The sequence below is a fragment of the Homalodisca vitripennis genome, chromosome 3 (genome assembly GCF_021130785.1).
Source record: "Homalodisca vitripennis isolate AUS2020 chromosome 3, UT_GWSS_2.1, whole genome shotgun sequence".
In the NCBI taxonomy this organism is placed as follows: domain Eukaryota; kingdom Metazoa; phylum Arthropoda; class Insecta; order Hemiptera; family Cicadellidae; genus Homalodisca; species Homalodisca vitripennis.
Window position 1 is genome coordinate 116,808,340 of NC_060209.1, and position 26,425 is coordinate 116,834,764.

A 26,425-nucleotide genomic window follows, 5' to 3' on the forward strand; every position below is an offset into this window, starting at 1 on the left:
GTCTTTGCTGGTTTTAAACCCTGGAGCAGACGTTTCTTGCGGGGGGTGGCAAATGTTTTTCTAGGCAGAAGTTTAAAATTTAACCCAGTTTCGTCAATGTTGTATATTTGCTCTGGGCAAAAGTTTTCATCATCGATAATTTTTAAAAATCTTGCAGAAAAGTCGGTGGCCGCTGTTGGGTTTGCTGATAACTTCTCACCACAAACTCCAATAAAATGTACGCCGTGTCTCTTTTTTCCAACGAGAGAGCCATCCATCACTAGCCACGAACGCCTCTTCTGGTTGAAGCTTTGAGTGTAAGATCATGGCCTTTTCTTTTAATATTGGTCCACTTAATGGCGTTCCTCGTCTTCGTTCTTGAACGAACCACAACCCATAGAGCATCTTCCACCAATTCGTGTTTGGCCTTCCTTAGTGTGCAAACGCTTTTCTAGAACTTTTTCGGTATCAATTTGTGTACAAAAGCCTTCAATACTTTTTCTGTTGCGTCGCCAGTCGTTGACTGTACTTTTGCCCACGTTTAAATCCTTGCAAATACTTTGCACGGATTCTCCTTTGTCTAAATCTCTCCAGAGCTTGTAAGTCTCTGTTTCCATTGACTTGTACTTACGTTTACGCATTTCACTCATTTTTAAAACAGATTAAAACACGATGCAAAACAGTTTTTGTTCAAACACACACGCACACACACAAAAACTATGAAAACAACAGTACTGTACATACACAAAAGAAATCACAGAAACCCACGAGTAAAATAAACAACAGTACAAAACGCAAACTAAAAGAAAATAACTGACTTTGTAGGTCTACTGTAAAAATGACGAGCACCACCCAGTATGAATGTTCGAGACGAACTGATGAGCTGTTTGACAGAGCAGTAAACTAACCAAAGAATACAACGGCACTGTTAGTAGAGACGTGCTGCCCGCTTTCTGGCTGGCGCCAAGTGCGTGTGACTCATGCTCAGCCGACCGGCCGGACTAAGCGGCGGCCGAACTAACCGAGGCCGAACTTACGGGAGTCTACTGTACCTTAGATTAATAACACGATGTCGATGTTAGATAAATACACATAATTTAATATCCAAAAACCTCGATGTATTATGTTTGTTGAAAACGAAGTTAACACACATTATTAACACTGAAAGAAGAACCAAGAAGTCACTAGGAGTCCGCAAGGAACTTAAAATGTAGAATAAAACTTGTGATGATCTTCAGTAAATAGTAGAACATTTTAACACTTTTTTTACAACTGTGGCTGACTGCTATTTTGAGTACGGTACCGTAACAATCCTAAAGAGAACCCTAATAATTTACAAGCAACAGTACTTCAGCAGCTTTACATCCCTCCCTTCCATTTTCAGGATACAACCATTGAAGAAGTTATGAAAACAAACTTCCTTCCAAGCTAAAGCCTCCGCAGGAGTTGATGAAATTTCACCAAAGTTGTTGAAGGCCTGCAAATATGAAATAGCTTTTCCATTAACTGATCTCATAAACGTGTTCTTTCAATCTGTTAAATTTCCAATTTATCTAAAGTAATTCTAACCTTCAAACAGGGTGATCAAGGTAAGGCAACAAACTACCGCCAAATCTCACAGCCTGTTTCAACAGAGAACAGGTAGATGGAATCCGGCAAACCCAACATAAAGGATTGTACAAGCTACATCTAATCCACTTTTAGTTTTAAGGAGTGTCTCGAAAGGATCAGTCCTGGGACCGGTTCTTTTTACTTTTCGTGAGGCAGTGGCTGCTGCAGAATCTTCTCTATACTATTAAAAAGTACTTTAGAAGAAGGGAAACTGAAAATTGACTGGACTCTGACCTTTTGTGAATTAATATTATAATAATTGTAATTTTCTCTGAAAATGTATTGTACTTTTATTTATTTCAAATTGACGGAGTTATAATTCTCAAAGTATTTGCAAATAAAGACTTTTCTATTGTCTATTCAAAGTCAAAGTCAAAAGTCAAAGTTAAAGTATTTATATTCTTTATTGTCTAGGTACGAAATTACGGCAATGTAGGCAAAATACGAAGGGCTACACAACTGTTAAGAGATCCGTTTCAAAATTATGTTGGTAAATGTAGTTTTTAGGACTAGAGAACTAAAAGTTCGACTAAAGATTTTAAAATCGGCGTAGGCGTTTTAAGTTTAAAAATTGGTCGGACGCACTTGAACTAAATTCTCATATTAATATCTCCGCCGAAGTTGTCGGTCACGTGTGTATTAGTGTTTGGTGGTTTTATGTTGTATGATTTTAAATTAATGGTAAGGTTTATTCAACAAGAAATGTGACTTCAGCTTGTAGATAACTACAAAAAAATGACACAAAAACATTATAAAATTGGACTTAATGCTAAGAAAAACCTGGAATGCACACGAACAACTGCACTACCAATGCAAACAATAGCGCTTCACGATACGATTTACGATTGGCGGGACGAATCAAGTATGGCGGTGAAGTGCGGAGTTGCAGTTTTGCACTCAGCTGCACACAGCAATGTCGCTAAACTGAGAAATGTTAGCGTTAGGACTTACTTTCCTATTTTCTAAGATAACTTAAAGAAAAGAAAATATCCGTCACAATTAATTATCTAGTAAGTTATCTGCCTATGCAGCACGCATATATACTAAATATTCAGTTTATTTTTACTTGAGCCACAAAACCTTTTGAGCTCTGGTCAGCTGTCTAGGTTGTCTACATAGAAATGAATATTCATGCAACATTTCAAGGCTATAGATCAGTTTGTTTTTTAGATGTCCTGTGAACACAGACAAACAGACAGAAATGACATTTTTCTAAACCCTCGAGTGATAGAGTGATAATTTTCTTTCGCTAATGCTCAGCAAAAAGTATTATCACCCATAATGAAAATTATAAAAGAATGACATCCCAAGTTTCCGTTAAAGGCAATTGATTGACTATTTATGAATTTGTCCATATTGTCAGATCAAGGATCTACAATCTGTGATACAATACTTCAATTTGGACAAGAAAATAACCCTGTCACCATGATCCGGTGACAAATTGATTGAATTTCAATCTATTTACTATCAAGTGTTATGTTTGAAGTATCTGATCTATTGTTTTGTATTGCTCTAAATAAAATAAAACTAGTTTTCCCAACATTTGAAATTAAGGTGTGTTGAGTATCAGTATAGAGTGTAGTATGAGTATATAGTATAGAGTGATCAACATTATCTTTTAGTCGGTCCTTAAAGATTCTTACTGTGGGTTGACCTTTATCAACTGAATCTACCACTGAATCTATGAATGAAACTTTTTTATAATTTTTCTTATGGATCAAACTTATTTTTTAAAATTTTAATTCATTAGGAAAGTAACTAAATAAAAAAAGATGAATTTATAAGGTGCAACAGTATTCCATTTAGGTGATGCTTAGCTAATTATATTATTGTTATTGAAACTTCATCATACCCACTTGAAAATCTGATTTTCACTAAAGTTATTACTGTTTTTCTATTTCCTTCACGTTAACAGGTTTCAAACGAAAAGTTGGCTGTATATTTAGCTCAGTTTGGGAATCCTCATCATCAGTACTAAAACTACTTTTTATAAGCTATTACAATTACCCTTAACTAAATTAATAAAATAATGATTAATAATGTTACTTACTTTTTAGGATCGGTTTTCTATCTCCATAAGTCAAAAGTGTATTTTCATAAAGATTGCCATTTTTAGTTCCTACTTCTGAGTTAATAATGTTCCAAACTGTCTTTTGAACATTTGAGAAGTTACAGATACTTTTTTCATAAAACGCTTTTTTATGCAAATGAAACTTTCTTGTATATAATAATTTTTAACTTTAATGTTTGGGATACTAGCACCTTTTCTGGATTACTAGTGTTTCTCAGTAGTTTATTTAAATCTCTTAATTCTTGTTTCTCTTTTTTTGCTGATTTGAGATCCAGGTTGGTTTGATGTTTATATCTTTTTTAGATTGTATTGAAAATACAACAATAAAGTTAAAATAGTGAGTTTTCAGGAAGGTTTTATATTTATTTTTAGAGGCAGCATTGTACACTTCTGTCCATTTTTCTTTCCTTAGAAACATAATAAAAAGATTTGTATTTTATGTTGAAAAACTTCGGAATTCACTTATTGTAAAATTTTAATTTTGTCCAGACATAGTGTTAAAATAGATTGTTTCTAAAGTTTGATCATCGTGATGAGAAAGAAACGTTATTACTCCATTTACAGATAATTTATCACCTGCTTTGAGATTCATAATGAAATTGTCTATTGCAGATTGAGTTTTGGGAATGTAACTCTAGTTGGGAAATCTACGGCCGTTTCACACCGCAGTCACACTATGCCACGTTACTTAACGTGACAGATGTCGCGTGACAGACGTACAGTTCACACCGCCACCGACGTCTGTCACATACTGGGACATTGTTTCTGCTCTGTCAGTCGGTTTAGTTGAAGCAGGCAACATGGCAAGTGGTGCCTCGGTTGGATAGTAGTTCGAGTAGTGAAGAGGAACTCATGCTGTTGTGTTCGGTTACAAACCGAACGCACTGGGTGCACCGTATCAACCACTAGAACTACTTACAATTTTGTTCCAGTTGCTCTGCTATTTCACCCCATGCTGTGTCCTTTAAATTGCTGTCTCTATACTCCTCCAAATCTGTATTCCACAGCAGTGGACGCGTTCTGACGGCTTCAATTAACTGTTCCACAATAAATAACAAACATAGCAATCCAGCTTCTTGTAAAGAGTTACAGCACGAAACTGCGCGACAGGTCTGGTCATGCGCGCGGCGGGGTTGCGAGCCAGTGCGCATGCGCGAGGCCACAGACGTCGACAGATGTTTTGAAAAGATCGCTCTCGGAGCGATTCCGCAGATTCGTCTGTCGACGTCTGTGGTGTCTGTGAGGTTCTGCGAGGTCGGTGTGAATTACACCATTTAAAACTATAGAAACAGATCTCTTGAAAAATCTGTCACGTTCCGTAACGTGACCAATGAATACAAACCTTATAAGAAGCGCAAAGCCAATGTTAAAAAGTCTGCCAATTTTTATTTGAATTTGGCAAGCTTAGCGCGTCCACCGCTAGGCAGCGTGAAGGGCGCTCGTGGCGTGGCGAGCTAGAGTGAGACAGAAGACAGAGCGGGAGCGAATGAGAAGACAGCGCGCGGCCAGTTAGACAGAGAGAGAGAGAACAAGCTAGAGCGAGAGGGAAAGAGGGGGAAACAAGCGCTCCTAGCGGCGGACGCGCTAAGCTCGTTTTGGCGGGAAACAAACTTGGCAGACTATTCTCCATAAGCTTTGCGCTTCTTATAAGGTTTGTATTCATTGACGTGACATAGTGTGACCGCGGTGTGAAAAAGCCTTTGAATTGCATATTATGACTAATAAATGGCTTAACATTTGATGATCATTTTGAGTCTCCTAGAACATTTATATTGACGTCACTAGCAATTATTACATGATTACATTTTTTGCTGAGATGGTTGATGAGTAGATTTAGCCTATCCAAACAAAAATACTACTACTACACTGTATCCCAGTGACTGATAAATGCCCACCAAAATAAATGAAAAAAATAATTTGGTTATACATGATAATACAAAATTCAAATTGTTTTTCTTCTAAAAGAGTATTGACTAGATTTGTGGTATTTTAAGATTTTTTAGTTTTATTTCTCCTCTACTTAAGGACATTTCCTTTATTTATAGCCTTGTGGGAAAAGTAAGAGTTAAGTGTATAATTTGTAATATGTAGACATTTTATTTGATCGTCTTTCATATCGTATTCTATTAAAATAATAAAATGTGGCTGTAATTAATTAAAAATAATTTATAGGGGTTTAATTTTTGAGCCAGGGTGTTAAATGTTTTGGTGAAAAAATGTTAGTACAGTGTAACTGTTTCCCTTATATAAATGTTTATTTTTACTATGAGTTTTTGTTTTTTTTTTCTGACAGTTCCTTAACAAAATATTTACTTCTCTTAGTGTTATTTACATCTGTACTAAAACTACTTCTCTATTCTCTCAAGTTCTGGTTCTGGAGTTTTGAAATATCCAGGGGAGCAGGGACAGGTAGTTGGCTCCAGAGCTTGGTCGGGGGTTGACATAGTTCTTGTGTGCAGCAGCAGTTAACCCTTTTAGCCCCGGCGTCCGGTATATCGGACAGAGGTGGTCTAGCTAAAATGCCCAATGTCCGATATACCGGACGTCTCGAGAATTTAATGTAGCTGGCTAATAATATGTCCAAATGCCATCAGTTTCGGTATAGTAGTCGGTGAAGAAACGGGCTACATGCAAAAACAATAAACCTTCCAATTGGCATCGTATTTCGTCGTCATTGAGCGTAGTTTATTTGTCGATGTTGTCCTCCTCCGTAGACTAATGGTTATAGTCTCGGCTCTCTAACCGAGAGATCACGGGTTCAAATCCCGGGGAGGTCCAATCAGGCATAGACACGATTCATAGTGTACTTTGTAAATAAAAATACTTAGACACGATTGATAGTGTACTTTGTAAATCAAAAATACCAGTGTAATAAAATATCAGTGTACAACGAAGCCAGCATAGCTTAAAGCTGAGGCTTAAAAAAGAAAAAAAAAAAAAAAAAAAAAAAAAAAAAAAAAAAAAAAAAAAAATTGTCGATGTCAGTTGTCAGACGACTTCAGTTGCATTGTGGTTGTATGCTGACTTATAACCTCAATTAGTTTGCGTAATTGAAAGCGGTTGTTTTTCGTGTGATTTATTGTATTATTAGTAAAAAAACATGAGTAAACGTCGTAGAGAAAAGTTACCAGTGAGTGAAAACACTTTGATAAACACTGGTACTTTGGGATTATACCGACCACACCCATACATGAATCGTTATTTGACATTTTGCTTCTACTGATTACTAGATTAGCGTAGAACAATATTTCGTCAATATAAAACAGGAATTGTCTTATCGCAAACCCCTCCCCATCCTCAGACAGAGGTCAAAGTCGAGCGGTCTAGTAGATAAGTGATTGCAGAGTCCCGCCGCGCGGCCTGCCGTAATCGGGATTCTCGAGAAAGATAAGATAACAGCGACAAAAATACCGATCACAATACCTGGAAATGCTTGTTGATTAATGGAATGTTAGTTCTGTTACTCAACTACATCGTTTTATAACGTTCTAAGTTCATTGAAAAAGGTTTAAGCGTTGGGGGCATATAACGGAATCTGACCCCATTCCCAAAGTACCATAAAATGTATATATTGTAAATATTATTTCTTTTACTTTTTTGAAAAATTAAACAAGTTTTAGTCTTACAAACCATTACAATTAGTTTGTGTTATTTTACAATTGTTATTATTTCAAAAGTGCAAAAACAAGTAAACATATCTGTATACTTCTACTGACGTGTATGTGGAAATATATGAAGAAGTGCTTATGCAGCAATACAATTAATTGGATATATCTCCTGCATTTATCAAGGAAAGTTCTTAAAATTTTGTGTGTGTAGTAAGAAATATGTGTACAACAAAATTGCTTCATTTTTCAGGGGCTACAATTTTTTTTTCTACCGTTTATGTATGTCCAAACTATAAAAAATAAAAAAAAATAAAAAAATTGTATGTATAAATACGCTAAAAAAAAACAAATCATTTTTTAAAAGTACTTTTTAACTATTACATCTAAGAGTACACTTATTTGGGAACAATTTAAAACAAAAACCTAAAAATTATCTTCAAAAATAAGAAAACTAGATGAATTTTCCCTCAATTCTGCACTACGGTCCCTTATCGCCATGGGCTTTCTGGCAAGTCCATGGAAAAATGGCTGGGGTTAAAAGGGTTAAGCAGGAACTGGTAGCAGTTTCCTGAGTTCGGTTGGGTGTGGTTGGTTTCTTGTGGGTACTGGCTGAGCAAGGGATGATTTTTTTAGTGATATACCTGGATTAGAGCAGTACACAAGTGTATAAGGCAGTAATAATTATTTGTTTATTCAAAACTACCCATATAAAAAGGTTATCACTTTGTTCTAATGAGATATGCAAAGTGCATCAGAAATGTTATAACGAAGAAGTTGGCACTGCCTATTATAGATCAATTATAATCTTAAACCAAATGATAAGGCATCGTTTCTTCTGCAGTAATTAATAAGTCTGTGAGAGTGTAGTCAGCAACTTAAGATAGTATATTTAAGTTTCTCATACAATCCAAAAGTTTATTGTAGTTCATAATATTAGTAGATGACAAGGAAGAAGTGCATTATCAAATATGAGCTTATAAGGAGGTCATATGGGTGTGATACAGCTATGATTTCATATTATTTATAATTATTAATATCCAGTATTGTAAAGATTATGGATAATATGTGAGTTTATAAGTCAAAGATAATTAAGGATAAACAAATCATTAATTTTATATTGGAATTGAGTAAAAAAGTTGGATCAAAAAGTTACTATTAACCAAAATATTAATAGATTTTAGAATTGGGAAAAAGATCATTAAATAGTATTTATTTCAATAAAAGTGGTAACTACATAAGCAGGTTTAAGAAATCTGATTTGGTGAAAACACATCTAATAACAGCTCTTGTAATCTAATTATGGTCAGAAATATTTCCAATGCCATAGTTGTTGAGTTTGCCTTGTTCCGATGAAACATGCATAAGACTGATAAGCCTACAGTGGTAAAAAGTATCTACTTCACTGTATACTTAATATTTTCTCAAATTTATATGTAAACAAATATTTTTCAGCCTCTTTGATGAACTTGAGAGTGTCAACAGCTGTTTATTTAATTTCAGTTAAATTTAGATTATTTAACATAAATATTATTATTGTTTCCTGAATTCTAAACTGTTTTTGAAAAATAATGATATTTCAATCATTATAAACCTTCTATGCACTCTGATAAATATAAAAAATAAGCTAAATTAATCCAATAGCTCTAGAGATTATTACTTAGCAATTAGTTATTATTTATAAGATTTTCCGTTTTTTACACGTTAACTGCCAGCCAATAAAATTGTTTCCCCATTTCCTAGGCCAGCTGCAAATTAACTTTACCTTTTTCCTTGGTGTATAAGGACCACTAGTGAGTCTCGGAACTTTTAAAAATTAAGTCTTTTTTATTTTCTAACAGTAATTTTTATAGGAAATTATTATATTTTATGAATTTATAGTGTCCATCCTACAATAGTGTCATATAGTTTTTGGGTTGTAGCTTTAGGTTTAAACATATGACACATTTTAATTTTATACTACTTGGTATTCTTCAAACGTGGATTGAAATTAATTAACCAACATTATTAAATATAAAGAAATCTTTATTATTAAATTGCAACTGTAAAATAGGCATATACATAACATTATCCAAAAAAAACCAGAGTAAATAAGTTAGATATGACCAAATTTTAAAGTGGTAACATAGAAATGAACCTAAATGGGTTTTTATGAACAAAGTAGAAACATTGGATACAATAAAATACACTGTTCATATTTTGTTGACACCTTCTTGGTCAACTTTTGGGCATCTATGCGTTTGACAGGAGTTTCCTTGCGATTCTCACTGTTCTTGCTAAATGTATGTTACGTTCATTCAAGGCATGAGCCAATTTCAGAATAGTATACCAGTTAGTTGTACACAACAACTGTTCTCTCTACATCAAACAAAAGCTCAGATAAGTTCATTACCACATTCATTGCGACCCAGTTGTTCATTAAATGTGGACTTTTCTTTGTATACCTCAAAAGTCCAGTTAACTTATATCCTTTTTCTACACAGAGTTTGAAAATTTTGACTCTATAACAATATCTTGTTAGGTATGTATTGGCGAAAGTCGTCTTCCACAAAAAGGTATTGCACTTTCACCAATGCACATGTCCTCCTTTGGCTTTAAAACAAACTGGAACTTTTCTTGCAGTTTGTCACACACAGATTGTATTTTTTAGTTTGTTGGCCTTATTACTTTTATTTTTACTATCAAAATGGAGCATAATTCAAAGTAACTCAGATCAGTTCCTAGGTATTATGAAACAGATTTGGTTTTTATGCATTTTATTGTTGTTCCAATAGCAACTTATACATGGCATTTGAACTAGACCCATGTACCTAAGAATACCAAAGAACTTCTTCAGTTCACTTTCATTTGTTGGTAACTAACTTTTGAGAAAGTAATTTACTCTATTCGTTGAGTTGCATACAAATTTGTTTGTTATGCTATTTCAAGAAACATCTCACTATAAACAAAAACTTTGTAAACTTCAGAAAGTGAAGCATCAATAATGGTTTCCTTTACTTTTCTAGTTAGAAGTGGAATGTAGTCATAAGTAAAATTATCCATCTCCATTAACAGGACCTCATGTCCAGTTCAGATCATGTGACAAACCACTTGCATGCATACTCATATTCTGCTGTTGGGTCGCTTATTGGTTTACCTGTTGGTTTACTGTGTTAGATCGATGTATGAGTTTCTGATTTCCACTATATTCGTGATTGATACTATTATCACTCCTATCAGAGGGGTTATATTTGGGATCATTATCTGAATCATAGCCTCCAAATAAAAGTTCATTACAAGATTCACTTACAAAACAAAACAGTTCATCAATATCCACAATATCACTGCTTGATTCATCAATGATTTTGCCAACAAAGCCAGCAAGATTTTCTTCATTTCTAACATATGCTTACCCATTTTGACTCACAGGCACAATGCATAACTTGTGTTATAACCGTAACCTATGAACAACAAATAAATTAGGTTGCTGAAAACTGGAAGGGACAACACTTTTTCCATCTGTTTGAGAAAAACAGATGGAATAAGTTTATTTAATAGCTGTAGGGAAACTTGTGGGGCCATGAGGACCATCAATGGGTATTTCCTTTTTTTGTAACAAAGACAAATAAAATAAAAATTCTCATAGTCAAGTGTTCAGGTGACTATAGTGTAAAATGTTTTTATTCATCTCATTTCCTAAAAGAAAAATTATATTTCCTGGCAACAATGGGTGGCACTGAAACTGAAATCTAGGACAGACCCACCGGTGGTCCTCATGGCAGTCAACGTATTAATGACATTCAAGAAATAGAATATCAAATTTTTGTAGATGTCTTAATATGGAAATGTATTTCAGGGGCCATACACAATGAGTACTCCCACAGTTGTCAACTCTATTCTCACTTTAAAATGGCTTAGATTGAGAAAGTTTTGTTTCTTATTTCAACTTCAAACTGGTTTACAAATATATGGTTTCACATCTTTTGTAAGTATTATTATTAAATAAGAAACATACAAAGTATACTATGCAGTAATGTTACCTCTATATTCTCCATTACATTCATGTTTACAGAAAAAAATGTGTGTTAATTTCAGTTGTGGGAAAACTTATAGATATAATTAAACCATTTACTTTCAAAAGCACTGGCAATTATACCAGATTTTACCTCTAGGAACTGAGATGACAATCTTACCTTATCACCACGATACTCGGATTTGGATCCCAGTTCAATCAGCATTTTTACAAACCGTAAGATAAACATTTGAATATTAAAGTAATAAAAAATAATTGTTGCAGTGATTTACGGCCAGCTATTATAAAATATAAGCAATAAACCATGTTGAAAACTTCTTAAAGCAAATGTCTACTTTTCAATATTTAGGATGTTTAGACTATGTAGTGATCAAACTTTTAGATGAAGAAAGAACAGACTTCTATCTTCAAAATGATTCAGCATGGTTCCCGGTTCATACAAGAATCAGCAAATACTCAAGGTCCTTTGATTTACTGAAAATGTATAGAAAGTGTGATTGTAACCTCCCCACTCTCTTTAAGGCATTCCCCTACACGGTTGATCATTCACACGTCTTGTTCAGCAATTCTGTTATTGGTGCTGTTAAAGTAACTATGTTTCATACAAGCTGTAATAAATAACACAAACATCAAGAATGCCAAACTATAATAATAAGGTTAACTTTCAAGATGAAACATATTTTTGTTAGTTCATATCAGTAATTGTAATCACAGTAATAAAATTGTATCTCATACTACATATTCTGTGTTTTTTTCCAAATTATTTTTTATCATAAAGGATCAATGGTTTCCTGCTAGAGACCAAATGTAGGTATTCAGGGACCTTTACTTTGAAGTGAAGCAAGAATTATGGAACTAGGAAGCTAGCTGGTGTCAGACTAGGGCCTGAATTATACACATTATAGTAACAGAGAGAGATAACAAATACACAGATTATAAACTACATGGGGACTACTAATGTTACACAGTAAACATTGGTCTTATGCACAATATTCAATTAATTGTTTGCAAAAATATATGTATAACAACAATCCAACTTGTTTAAATATAGCAGTTAAGTATTTTACTTTAAATTAGGTCTTCTTATATATTTACATTTATATGCATTTAGATTAATTCTATTCCCCTTGGTGCGGTGTGGTGTGCTCTACATTCCGATTCTCCCTCCCTCAAAGTCAAGTCCTAGTTGCGCCACTGTTTAACCATAACTAAACAGTGAAATGTTGCTTAACATCTATAAGATAAGTGATGACCATAGGATGAAACCACAATCTATGCACTTATCTTATCTCGCAGTGTCAAGATTGAATATACTTGGCCTGAAAGAAAAATAAGTATTTGACATACCTTATAAAAAAATGAACAAGAAAATAAACATAAATAATTTAAAAAAAATATATAATATAGGTAGTGGTATACCTAGGGTTGGCAGGAGTGGTTCCCACCAGAGGCAAAATTTAGAAGGCCACGGGTTGAATTGAATTGAAAATCTCTTTATTAATTGAATATACATATTGTATACATTAAATAGGATCATAAAATCATTAAAAACCATTTACTTTCATACAACAAAGAGATGGGACCTAATAAAACTATCTTAAGTGCATTAAAAAAGTATGAAAATAAAAGGAAAGAACTGCAGTTTTCTTTGAAAAATTGGCTAAAACCCAACAAGAAGGTGGGCGCTTATAAAACTGCAACAGATCAAGATGAGAGTAATTCGATTTTGAATCTGATGATACGGAAACATATCCACATTTAAATGATGACAACCAACCACAACCATCAACTTCCCATCATTTAGCCCCACAAGTTTCAGACAACAACTACTATGAAGAGGATGAATCTTCCACACATAGTGCTTTAGATGAGGAATGATCAGCAGTTGCTTGTCATGATTTACCTCCACAATAAGATCTTGAATCTTGCTGTTTGAACTCTGCTGGTTGAACGTAGCCCTCAAATAGTTGACGTATCAACCTTCAAGTTTCCCTTCTCAGTTGGAGATAGACATTTCGATGGTAAGTGGTTTTACAAAACACTCCAAATGGCAAACATGTGCGAAGACAATGGTTACTTTACAGCCAACCGGAAGGTTCTCTATTTTGTTTACCATACCTCCTCTTTATGACGGATCATTGTGGAAAGTTTTCTTCATTTTTTAATTTTAATAAAGGCTTCAATGCATGGAAACACTTAAACCGTCTCATTTACAATCATGATATCTCGTCCAGCTACAGATTGTGTTGCATGCAGTGAAAAGTTTTGCAAAACCGACTAAAACAAGAGAAAACTATATATACCACTTCGAGGAACATCAAAGAAAACAATCATTTGCAAATAGTGGAGTTTTTTAAGCACATTGTAATTAATAAGTCACTATCATCCTAAATTAGCAAAACATATGGTGTACGTTAAATAAAAAAATGACACTCAGCTACTATTCCCCTAAAGTTCAAAATGAGCTCATAACTTTAATTGGAAATAATGTGAGGCAGAAAATCTCCAATCAAATAAAAAAATGAACAATACTTTTCCATCATCTTTGACTGCACACCAGACAGTGCTCTCATTGAGAAAATGAGCCAAGTTATTAGACTTATTGACTTGTTAGAAGGGAAGTGTCGAGTTAAAGAAAGCTTTATTGACTTTATCAACACTAATGAAAAAACAGGAACTTAAAGAAGATGGCCTAAGTATTGATAATTATAGAGGTCAAAGTTATGATAATGGCTGCTGCTGATTCGCCTCTAATGATTACTTTTTTAAACAGTTTAAAAGATATTTATGTTCTTCAGTGGCAGGAAGGTGGCAGGCTGTATTAAGTAACTTCGACATTACTTTGAAGGGTCATTGTGACACTAGGTGGTCAACCATACGAAGAGCAGTCGCCACTTTAAAAAGAACACTGAACGGATTATATGCAAGTCTGGAGGAAATGGCTGATATTAACCAAAATAAATGGAACCTGGAAACATCAGTGCGGGCTCATGACTCATGAAGCAAATCAACTTCAAATTCATATTTTTTTTGCATCTGTGGGAAAGGATTCTAGTCTTGATTGATAAAATCAACAAGACACTTCAAAAAGAAACTATCACAGTGATCAAGGCAAGCAAAACGAGAAAGGGATTTTCAAATACTATTCAGATTGTTACTACTGTTGGTCTAGCAATCAACTATTCAACAAAGTAAGTGCAAAAAAATGGTATCGATGATAATTTTGCTGAAAGAAGACATAGGATCATAAGCCGTCTTTCAGATTCAAACAAATGCATGATGACTATTTCGACTCAAAACAGGTGTTTCAGAGGGAAATAAATTTGGTTTATGATTATGATCAAATCCTGACAGAACTCTTGAAGAGGAATACTTCTTAAGGCGTTGGCTTTAATATCTTCAGGATTCTATTTTCTAACAGGAGAAGCACTAAAAAAAGAGCCAATTGACGATCTCCTTAAACATGCTGCAGATTTTGGGATGAAATATTCTCATGATATAGATGTAGTCGAGCTGTCAAACGAATTGGAAATTTATCGGATGCAAACTAAAAACTCATTAGTGATGTTGAAAAGGCAACACCACTTGACAGTCATAAAAAGATTCAAGAGCTTTCTTTAGAAGATATATATCCGAATATCCAAATAGCTATTAGAATTTACTCAACTCTTCCTGTTACAGTGCCGTCTTGTGAGTGATGCTTTAATAAAATAAAGCTCATCAAGAATTATTTAAGATTATCCATGGGACAGGAATGTTAGTCAAATTTAGCCATTTTATCAATTGAACACGAAGAGGTAGCGAAACTTAACTTAGAGGAATTAATTGATAATTTAGCAAAAATTAAAGGTAGGAAAGTATCATTTAAGTAAATTAACTGAGCTTAATAACAAGCGTTAAGTTAAATTTTATATAAATATTCCTAGCAACTCAATGTATTTTGAAATAGATTTTTTTAAATATAACTAGTTTTTGTATTTAAATGTGTGTTTCTGTTTCTTAGTCCTTCATGAAACCTTTGATTTTGGGTTGTAAATTAGTTTCATTCTTTCATTCAAATTTATGTAAACTAACAATATTGCCTACCTATCTTTATTTTTATGTATATATATATATATATTTTGTAATTTTGTATCTTAATCTGAACTGGTGAAGGGAAGTTCGCTGAGATGATATTTTAAGTGTTGTGTTGGCGACATGTGAAGTGATACTATAGAGTTGTTTGTTGAGAAGTGAGCAGTCTAGTCGTGCTGCCCACCACTTCACCACAACACAAGTGGGATGATGATTTTCAACCAGCATGATCATGATGTCTTGAGTTTACTTAAATTTTTTTGCACACTTAACCTTATGTTACAAGACATGTCCACCTGAAGGAGAAGATACATACATCATGTTTCTATTGTTATAGCAAATAATGGTGGTATACTCTTGGTCTGTAATCTTGTTATCCTCAACACTATCTAATAATACTAAACAGAAAATATGTGTTTGTAAAAACTGAGAAGATACAATAGTCCACCTCCACGTCGCATCAAAACTTTGGGGGGGAGGAATGGGGGGTCCGGGGGCACTGTCCCGGAACATGTGGGGGGTCATCCCCTGGAAACGACCTTGAAATGACATTTAAATACTAATTTAAACCCAAAATCCTACATTTCTACAAGCAGATTTTTCATTGAAACAATTTGCTTTTGGTCTGAAAACATGTCTAAAAATACAATTGAAAACGTTTACTAAAATATATAAAAGGTTAAAGATTAAATATACTTAAACTTATTATTAGGTTTAATATGGTTTATTTTACCCACATTACTGTTATTAAATGCAGTCTATCACATCACAACATACACATTAACTTTAAAATTATAGACTTGTCTATCTTTACAGTACATTATAACAATCCAAATTGACCCCTTGCTTAAAGGAGGTATACACAGTGCAGGAGACTGCGAAACCCCGAGTAGCGACGAGCCAAGCGAGCATCTTGCTTCCTGGCAGCAACCGATCATGCATGCCTTCTGTGTTATTTATGCACTTAAAAAAAAATATTACTATTTCTGTTATATTTGTTATAAAATTTAGGGGAGGACAAAACTGACTTCAAATATTGGAGGGAATGCATCCCCCATGTCCCCTATGGCGGTGATAGTCCATAAGTTACAGGTGGCTTAACCTGTTTCTGTAAACCTTTTTACCTTGCTTTAGATACTATATCTCACAAAAGTTTGACACATAGGGGCAACATAGTTAGTGCCGTTGCTGAAGCATCAGACTCTGTATATTCAATAATAATTTTAAATGTTTCAGCTGCTGAGCATATTAGTAACAGACATCCTATCAATTAGTTTGATTGAAGAACAAATGTGTCAAGGTATTTTCTCTATGCATTTTTATTACTATAATTTTTGTTCAGCTAATATTTTTATATTACTGAGAGTGTTTGGTATAAGGTATAAGTATAAGTTAAGTATAATAAGTTCTCAATGAAAGTGCTATAAGTGTTATCTACAAACATTTAATTTAATGATCAATATTGGTAATGAATGTATTCATTAATACATATTTTTCACCACATTGTACCACATAGGCGTAGCGTGACCTAATAATTTGGGGGGGCACGGGGTCTCCGGGGGGGGGGGGTGGTCCCGTGGAAACTTTTTTGAAAACTACCACTTAAGAACTAAAGTAAAGTATATGTGTATTTTTGTTAAACATTGGTTTTAATCAATTTTTACTATATTGATGGATTGTAAAAAGACTCAATTTCAAATTATACAAGTTTATTCTATTCTAGACATAACTGCAAGGACATTTATAACACAAAAACAAATTTGTGTACAAGACAAAGTTTTAAGGTGAACAGAACTACAGTAATGGTTTTCAACGAACCAATTTTCGTTACTTCTAATGAAGCATTAGCCTCCTATCGGCTAGATTTGAAAATCTGTCAACTAACAGATCTAGTTTTTTATCTTTCATGTATTCAGATGTCAATTCTTGCTCAATAGACATCAGGGCAAGCCCACTTAAGCGGTCTTCTGTCATGGTGCTTCGAAGAAATGTCTTTAGCCTTCGTAGTGTAGAAAACGATCTTTCTGCGCTTGCTGTTGTGATAGGCCACGAAAGTGATATTTCTAGTAGCTGCCAAACATCTGGTGCACTGGCTTGAAGATCATTCTCAATAAAAAAATCAGCCAACTCTTGGAACGTTATTCTTGTGGTTGCTTTGTCTGTTTTGACAAAATTGTTCTTTGCATAACAGTGAAAAAACTTAAGATGTACAGAGAAACTTAAAGACAAGTTATAAAACTTTTGGATTGCCATAACAGCGTTGTTGTCAATTTCGGTCCAATTAAATAGTAACTGGGCAATGCAGTTGATTTTATCATAATCGTTCTTGGAAAAACGAGATTGCAGGTTTACAATTACTGTGTCTAAAGCAGCAAAGTAAATGCCAGTCTTGAACATCTGTTCAGGTTCAGGTTCAGGTGATTGATGAAATGCAGCATCTGAAGAGCTACTACTAGCTTCAAGTTTTTTCGGAATCTTCCGTTTGCGTGGTAGTGAAGGCCTTTCAACTGACAAACCTTTCATACCATATTTGTTACACTGTTCTTCTGACTCATTCCACATCTGAATAAAGCCATCATCATTTCTGTCCAGTTTTAAACAGTCAATGACTGATTCAACTTTTGCAAAAACCTTAGAAATGTCAAGAGATTCACTCTGCAGTTCTTTGGAGAGTATATCAGTCTGACTCAAAACGCTGTGCAATAGTTTTAAACTGAATACAAATTCAAATGTGCTGATTTGTTTGGCTAGACCATCAGCTTCGGCTGCAATTTTACGATTTGATACATCGTTTGCAATAACTTCCAAAGTTTCGTACACTTCAGGGAGCTGCTCTAGAATTACATGGATTGCTTTGTGTCGAACTGTACATCTAGTTCGAGACAAGCTCACCAGTCTTTTCATTTTTGTTTCTCCGCTTTGCTTACATATTGATTCAAATATTGAAAACCTGTTAGCTGATGCATTAATTAAGTTATACAGGTGATTTACTATGGATAAGCAATTCCGAAGCTGTCTTATTTCTTCACAAAATCTCTGAACAGCCAGATCAAGCAAGTGGGCATGGCAGTGTGTGTACAAAGCTTTAGGCTCTTCTTCTTGGAACCTTGAGGCAACACCTTTGAATTTGCCGCTCATGTTACTAGCTCCATCATATGCCTGGCCGTGCATTTTATTTAAGCTTATACCCAACTGCTGCAGATACTGTTTAATAGTGTGATGTAAATTTTCACCAGTAGTGTCTGACACATCAACGAAGCCCAAAAACCTTTCATTGATTTTAATGTGTCCATCTATTTTAGTAATGTATCGAATGCAAATGCTAAGCTGTTCACGGGTTGAAATATCCGTAGTTTCATCACAAATAATTGAGTAGGCCAAAGCCTCACTCACCTCTTGGACAATTTGTTGAAGCATTTCACTTTTTATGCAATCTATTATCTCATTTTGTACCTGGGCACTTTTGTATGAATGGACTGGGGATTTCATTAATGTTTGGATTCCTTCCTCCATTTGAGTAGATCTCAGTTGTAGCAGTTCTATAAAGTTCCCCCTGTTAAATGAAGCAGTACTCTCATCATGTCCTCTTAAGGCAAGATTCTGTTTTCCAAGGAATAGGATGTTTTCAATTATGAATTTTAAATACCTCCTATTCATCTCAACCATTTTAGTATGTGCCGAGGACAACAAATCTGCTACCGTGCTTCCTGCTTTTCTATACTCATTGAGAAACTGTTTAGATTTTTTATGCATTTCACTATTCTCATGTTTCCTGAATTTTTCCAAAGCTTTCTTCCAATTGTTCATGCCCAGTTTAGTGAATGACTCCTCCCCGCGACCAGACTTATGTTGACAAAATAGTCGGCATGGGTAACAAAATGCAGCGTCTTTAATGGGGCTATATTCGACCCAATTAAATTCACTGTACCAGGATTCTTTGAACTGCCTCGATTTGGATTGAATCTTGCTTACCTTAAAACAATCAACAGGCTGAAATGCTCCTTTTGCAATATCTGCACTTTGTACTCCCAATGAAGGATCTCTACTTTCGCCCTGGAATGTAGCATCACGATCTGGGCGTAAACAAGATGGCGATTCATCACCAACGCTACCTCCAGTGCTACTTCCCGCTAAATGTCTATCTTCATTTACACTTTCACTTGAATTTCCAAGTTTTTTAAAGAATGTTAGTACAGAGGACTGTTTCTTAGACATGATAACAAACGAACATCCGCAAAAATTACACAAACAATAGCAGCTCAGCTAGTAACAATAAGCTTATTGAACGAATAAAACGTGGCGACCACCTACACAACACAACACACGCACACTGAGCTGGTATGATATCCCTCCGCCAGGCGTCGTCAATGCTCGGAGGCCCTCGGCCGGCGTCGGCTGGGCTCGGGTGCATTCGATCGGCTGCTCCAGCTCGGGCGCAACCGGCCAGAGTCGGCTCACCGGCACTTGTAAATTTAGTTGTAACACGCGCATACTTTACACACACAGAATCAAATTAGATGCATACAGAAAAATAGACTAACGGGGGATCTATATTAGTTATTCATTCGTAACTTTTAGTGTATACATATACGTAATTTAAAGATAATTTATATTATTTTTTTCTTTTTTTGCATAATGTTGGGGGGGCACGTGCCCCCCGTGCCCCCCGTGCCCCCCCGGCCCGACGCCACTGTTGTACCAAAAGTATTATTTTTCAGCTCTAGATCGAAAAACAAAATCAAGTGATTTTCTCACACTGCTAGTTTAGTAGTTAAATGTGTTCTAACACCAGTTGTGATTGTAGCCTGTTACTTATATATGTATTTTAATAATGTTATTGAAATCATCCGTTCATATTAATTTAGTTAGCTCTATATTAATCTAAAAGTATCTTTGTTGTCATTATTTTGTGAAAAAAATATTGCTATGCATTGGTAAAATGGCTGACAAAGATTTAAATGTATCAATATAATTAATAATAAAATATTTTTAAAGAAAAGCAATGACAAATAAAAATTATACTTGTTTTGTTATTATTATTCAGGCGGTTTGATAAGTCAGTGACATTTTGAATTTCCCGTGCAGTAACTTTAAATGCAACAATGCTGCAGTCAGCTGTAATCCATTAATGGACAACTTTCTAACTTTGAGCAAGCTGTGTCATAAAGTTGGTGTTTGATACTCGTTCAAAGCAGACAACCTCGTGAATTTTCACGGAAATGGAAAAAAGTAAATTTTGTGTGCTGATTAAACATTACTTTTTACGTAAAAAATCCATCACTGAGACGAAGGAAAGATGATAAATACTACAGGGACTCAGTACCATCAATGTTGATGGGTAAGAAGTGGTTTACAGAGTTCGAAATAAGAATAGGCCTTTATACATCCCAGGAACTGCAAGAATGTCCATGAATTATTTCAATACAATCAAAACAAACAAAGTCACTTTTACGTTAATTTATTATATATTTATATTTAATATATAATAAACTTAATAAATCTAATACATTATACTAGAATATATTAGGACAGTTTTATCTTTTAACTCAATCTATTTAGTAATACATTGTAAGATCTGTTATAATAGTAAGAACTTTTGTAATAATAGAGATTTGATTTTGAAGTCATTTTACAAATTTTATTTAAAAAACTGCAATTAATTTAAAGTGTTATTATATTTTTTTAAACATCCTTTTTTATGAATATGACATGGTCATTCATACTTATCAAACATTACTTTCTTTATTATATTTTAAAGAAGTGATAAAACCTTCAGTCTACAGTGGTAACCATATTTAATAGTAGCAATTATATGGCCATAGCCTGGAAGGAGATTACCTGTGTAAAATCACCAGGCTAGAGGAGGAAACATGATCTATGTAGATTTTACTACCATATTCTACAGAGACACACACTCCAAAAACTCTAGTCTTAATGTGTTTAGTATAATTATGAATATGTATTTTAGGATATCGTAGTGCCACAGATCTTCTTCGATGTTCTACTACAAAACAAAACATTCTGCAGCAAGCCTGTCTAGCTCTCATGTCAGCAATGTTGCTGTGGTATAAGGTAACTGTTTGCTCCACCTGTTTTGTGTTACTTTGTTACAAGAATCTAAGAAATAATTTTATTCCTGACCATTTAAAAATATATTCTAATAACAAAAACCATTTTTCTCAAACTGTAGGTTCTCAAAACAGAAAACTGAATGTAGAGATTATTCTGAATAAATATGACCACTTTTGATGTTACCAATAATCATGAATATGTAAACAATTCCAGACCTTTAATGCAAATTGAAATATTATTTAATTTAATTAATGCAATATGTATGTAAAAAAACATAAATTGTATTCTAATTTTGTTATTTGTAATTTTGTAATTTCTAATATAGTTTTCTAAATGTAATATTCAACAAGGGAGACATAATTAATTTCTGTCATAAAAAGTTAAAAAAAATTCAACTCATCCACAATAAATGAAATTTTATAAACTAGAGATATAAAATAAAAATTAAATTATAGTTTGTATTTATTGTTTCAGAAAAGTCCTTGGATTATCATGTGTTGGCTTGGGTGTAAAATGGTTGTAACCATCTTAGAATTTGGTTTCTTGCTGGAATGGGGCAGAGAAATTGTCTCTCAGCTTTTCAGTGTTCATCTGAATTCTGTTTGGTTTGCTGTTGTTTTAATAGGCAAGTTTCCTTTAAAATAGCTATGAAATTAGAACGAACACATTCAAGTCACATACATTTTTTATTTACTTTCTCTGTCACCAAAAAGAATGGTTGCCATGGACCATCATGGATGAATACCATTATCAACTGACTAATTATGTTAAATTTAAACATTATAAAGGAAGCAGTAGTTTTAAAATATTGTTTTTATTAACACACTAGCTGACCCGGTGAACTTCGTTTCACTTACCTCTTGGCCATGTCGCTACCTTTGTTAACATATTTACATATGTACTTTATCAATTTGACAGAGTTACAAAATTCCACATTGATGTGAGTTTCAAAAGTTTTGGACAATATTGGCGAGTACGGCACAATCCAACGATTATCTACATCAAAATTTTGTCCTTTTATCTTCACAATTACAGATCGCCCACCGTCCTCAACTGATTGCCGACGATACAACGGGTAACCATCATTTCCCGAGATGGTTTCAGCAATCAATGCTCTAGGGTATCGCTTAGAACGCTTGCCGTCGACAATACAGGGGGATTTGTTGTTGAAAACTCCGCAAGGTCCATGTATCATATGTTTACTTAATACTGCATGCAATTTTGGGTCAAGTGTTTCATCTGGAATCTCGGCTGAAATTATGGAATCAATGTCTTCTGGTCTTAATTTACCAACTAGCCAAACTAATATGTGCGCATGTGGCAGACCACGCTTTTGCTACTCAACAGAGTACATCCAACAACGTACTTGGCCATACAAACGATGCTTTATAATGAAATTCATTAAAGATTTTAATTTTTGCTTAAACACTCTGGCAGTGATGTCATGCCTATCAATTGGTGTTTGGCCGTGTAGCAATTCTTTCTTAATTTCCCTCCATTGTGGGTTACAGGTGAATGTAATAAATAGGTCTGGACGGCCATATTTTCTAACATACGACATCGCATCTTGCGCGTATTCGTGAATGTGGCGCGGGCTTCCAATGTAAGTGGCCGTCAAAATTGTAATTTTTTCCACATTTTCTGCATTTGCAACGGCATTAATAGCATCACGAATCTGTATGAATAAAAATTCATACAGCTGACTTTTTGTTAGTTTCAGCACCTGGAATCAGAAATGATAAACAATGACATTTTTGAATACATTAAAATAATATAACACATTTATTGTCAAATTATCATCATTATCATATCGGACAAAAGGCAATCAATACAGGTAATCAATTTAAAGCTTTCTGGTAAACTATATTTTTTGTCTTTTTTTGCGGTGCGTAAACATATAAAGATATACTTTACCATGTGTAACAAAAATCTTCGACATAAAATATTGGGTGCTGTCAGGCCCAAACACGACAGTACTTTATTTGCCATCAATAAACACATATTCTATCATGATCAATGTCTAATTGTAAATTTCCGCATTAATGAGTAGTGTAGGATTCGAAGTTTGACATCGCACACGATGTAGCACATCCTCAGATATGTCATCCCTATATTTCATCCACAAATCTTCCTGATTCGAAGGGAAACGTGTGGATATTATAATTGCAAACAATGTTGGAATTTGATGTAGTGAAGATATGATGGAATCCTTGAGCGTATTATCCCAATGTAAATCATCCTCGAGTAACTGTAATAGTTGACACGCCTCACGGTAAGTAGCACACAGATGTCCATTAACTGTTCTCAATTGTTGAAACGATGTCGGACCACGAACATTCACCAATAACAATCTAAGATAATAACATTCAGCGTTATTTGGATGTACTGTATTTGTCGGCACTATAATCGATTTCTGGATCGTAGGAGGATGCTGCTCGTTCCAGGTTCACAGGAGCATTGCGTTTGCGGCATCGGTCAATTTCCTTTTCCCGGGCTCGCTGCTGTTGTGATCGATGTGCCCGAACTCGTTGCATTCTTTGTCTATCCACTTCATTCTGATTTACTGTAGAACGCAAATGTGCCATACCAATACGGGTGTTATCATTATCAGTCTCTTGCTGGTCATCAGTGCGATTAGCGCGTGAGGTAGCTCGCCTCACAATCGATCTACTTCGACGACCTATGTTAGGTCGTTTTTTTCTCGGCATTGTAAGCAGTATCTGATATTAATGTTTTCTTGCACTAATAATATTAACCTATAATGGCGACAGCTGTTTTACCCAAAATTGCATGCAGTAGTAAGTAAACATATGATACTGACACACTTCGTCATTTGTATTTGTCACAGCTGTTAAACTAATTATCGATACATAAACGTCAATCAAATGTTTGACAGGTAAGAACAGTTTGTATGGGAAAATCAAATTGTCGTTTTTAGTATTTTCCTTGCAATTTTGTTATATTTTCTCATCGTTTAAACCTTCCCTGGACTTCCAAGAACATTTCAAGACCAAAATTAGCCAAATCGGTTCAGCCGTTCTCGAGTTTTAGCGAGACTAACAAACGGAAATTCATTTTTATTTATATAGATGACAGGTGGTCTGACACAGATACATTAATTTGGTAACTTTAAAACACAGCCTCTTTTAGGTTCTACAGTCTTCTTGAACAAACTGTGGATAAACCAATAAATTTTGAAAATTCGATGGTCTTTTAAAGTAAGTTAGGAGGTTTACTGAAAAATCTGTTGTTTCTGAAGATTGTTCTAAAAGTTGGCTTTTATAATTCACTTCTACAATACACATGTCAAAATATACAATTACAATTATTCAGATCCATAGAAATAGTGATAATAAACATCCTGCTGTTATAATATTTGTTTTAGTCAATTATCCTTATCAATAAATTTAGCAATTACTATTATTTAAAAATCAAGTTTTGAAGATTGTTACAGGATATTTTCATCAGTGTGCATTACTGAATTTGATAGAAATCACTAAAATATTTATTTGTTACTATGGTCAGAGATATTACATAAATAATTGTTCTGTTTAAAACTCTAACTATAGCTATGACATAAAATTGTATATAAGAAGATCAATGGAACTCCTCAAAAGATGTAATTAATAAAAATAATGACCACTTCTAAATTATACTATTTGCATTATTGGACTATAATAATGATTTATATTGAAATTCATGCTCCATGATTGGTTCAAAATCAAATTAAAATTGTAAACCCTTTTATCTTGCTATGACCTTATGCTTCTAAGGAAAATCTCATTTATTTAAGCATTTTCTGTATACTTTATACTATTTTGCCCAATATTAAAATGTTATAAGTAAGTTTCATTAAAAAATTGTCTCTGTTTTTTTTTTGTTATCTAACAAAGTTATTGTGATCATAATCTAAAAATATGATTTGACTTCAATTTTTATTCTTCATACGGTTTTTACATGAAACATCAAAAGTTAGATCTTAGGATGTCTTAGGATATTTTTGTTTTGTTTTTTAATGTACAAGTTAAGTAAAAAAATTTTGTTGGTATTGTTCTTCAAATATTTAATGCATTACTTAAAAGGAGCTGAAATTAAATAAAATATATTTTCTACTGTAACTTAAAAAAGCATTTCTTGACTTATGTTTTATACACAATTGTATATACTTTCAATTGGAGATTAAACTCACAAAGTTGCTGCATTTCTTCTTAAATCACCCTGTGAATGTATATGTACTTTGAAACCTCCTTTTATATTGGTTTTGTACCATTCAATGACATGTAGTGAAAATATAAATTGTTTCAAGGATAAGAATTATCAGCAAAAGGAAATCAAATGAGAATTTATTAACAATAAACATGTGTGTTTACTCCCACAGCAGCAGGTTGTAGCATAAGTCAGAAGTATTAGACTCTGAGCACTTGGATAAAGATAAGTGTTTGTTTTAGAACTTATCTTTAACAACTTCATTTTTCGGGAAAGAATATTTCAACAGATTTTGTTTATTGTGTTTGGTTTCATAATTTAAGTATTTACAACTAAACTGTAACAAATAATTTTCAACTTTCATTACAGCTGTGTATCTCTATGGCATTTTGCTTATAAGCAGCTACTACAGACAACTTATGGACAACCCAGTATCACATGGCTTATCATCAACAAAAAAATCAGACACATATATTGATATACCCATTCCTCCTGATTTACCTAATTTGTAATGTTCTAATATGTGTTTTGAAAAATATGTATTAATAAATGTACAAACTAACTTGGTTTGTGAATAAATTATGTTTGTAACATTCATTTAAGCCTTGTTAAGTCCTCTATACAGTATATGTAAGAAACAAAATCTTATGTTTGAGTTCGAGATATTATGACACATGCTTGCAGTTTGATTTAACATGAGTTTGAATGGTTTATTACAATTTTCCCTCTGAAACACTTACTGTAGAGCTACAGGCTAGGAAGAATTATGATTCACATTAATGTCTTGAGTTTAAT

At 33.9% G+C, this 26,425-nt stretch overlaps 1 protein-coding gene across 6 annotated transcripts; it reads left to right on the forward strand.

Moving 5' to 3' along the window:
* Window positions 1-6,734: 6,734 nt before the first annotated feature.
* On the forward strand, window positions 6,735-26,210 carry LOC124357377. 6 transcript variants are annotated; one of them, XM_046809117.1, is made up of 6 exons: window positions 6,742-6,791; window positions 11,102-11,230; window positions 16,589-16,652; window positions 21,321-21,424; window positions 21,899-22,049; window positions 26,000-26,210. In XM_046809117.1, the coding sequence occupies exons 1-6, from the start codon at window positions 6,762-6,764 to the stop codon at window positions 26,140-26,142; spliced, it is 621 nt and encodes a 206-aa protein (XP_046665073.1). In that variant the 5' UTR covers window positions 6,742-6,761; the 3' UTR covers window positions 26,143-26,210. The 6 variants fall into 6 exon arrangements, with proteins under 6 accessions (XP_046665077.1, XP_046665073.1, XP_046665078.1 ...); XM_046809119.1 differs by lacking the exon at window positions 6,742-6,791 and adding an exon at window positions 7,976-8,262; XM_046809118.1 differs by lacking the exon at window positions 6,742-6,791 and adding an exon at window positions 7,978-8,334.
* The last annotated feature ends 215 nt before the right edge of the window (window positions 26,211-26,425 follow it).

What these genes read in the sequence shown, in the direction of transcription:
- LOC124357377 (XM_046809117.1), top strand. Translation starts at nt 6,762, where the DNA reads ATGAGTAAACGTCGTAGAGAAAAGTTACCA. An exon ending in TATATGGTTTCACATCTTTT is followed by an intron (nt 11,231 to 16,588) that starts GTAAGTATTATT and finishes TAAATGTTTCAG; the next exon opens with CTGCTGAGCATATTAGTAAC. An exon ending in CAATGTTGCTGTGGTATAAG is followed by an intron (nt 21,425 to 21,898) that starts GTAACTGTTTGC and finishes TTATTGTTTCAG; the next exon opens with AAAAGTCCTTGGATTATCAT.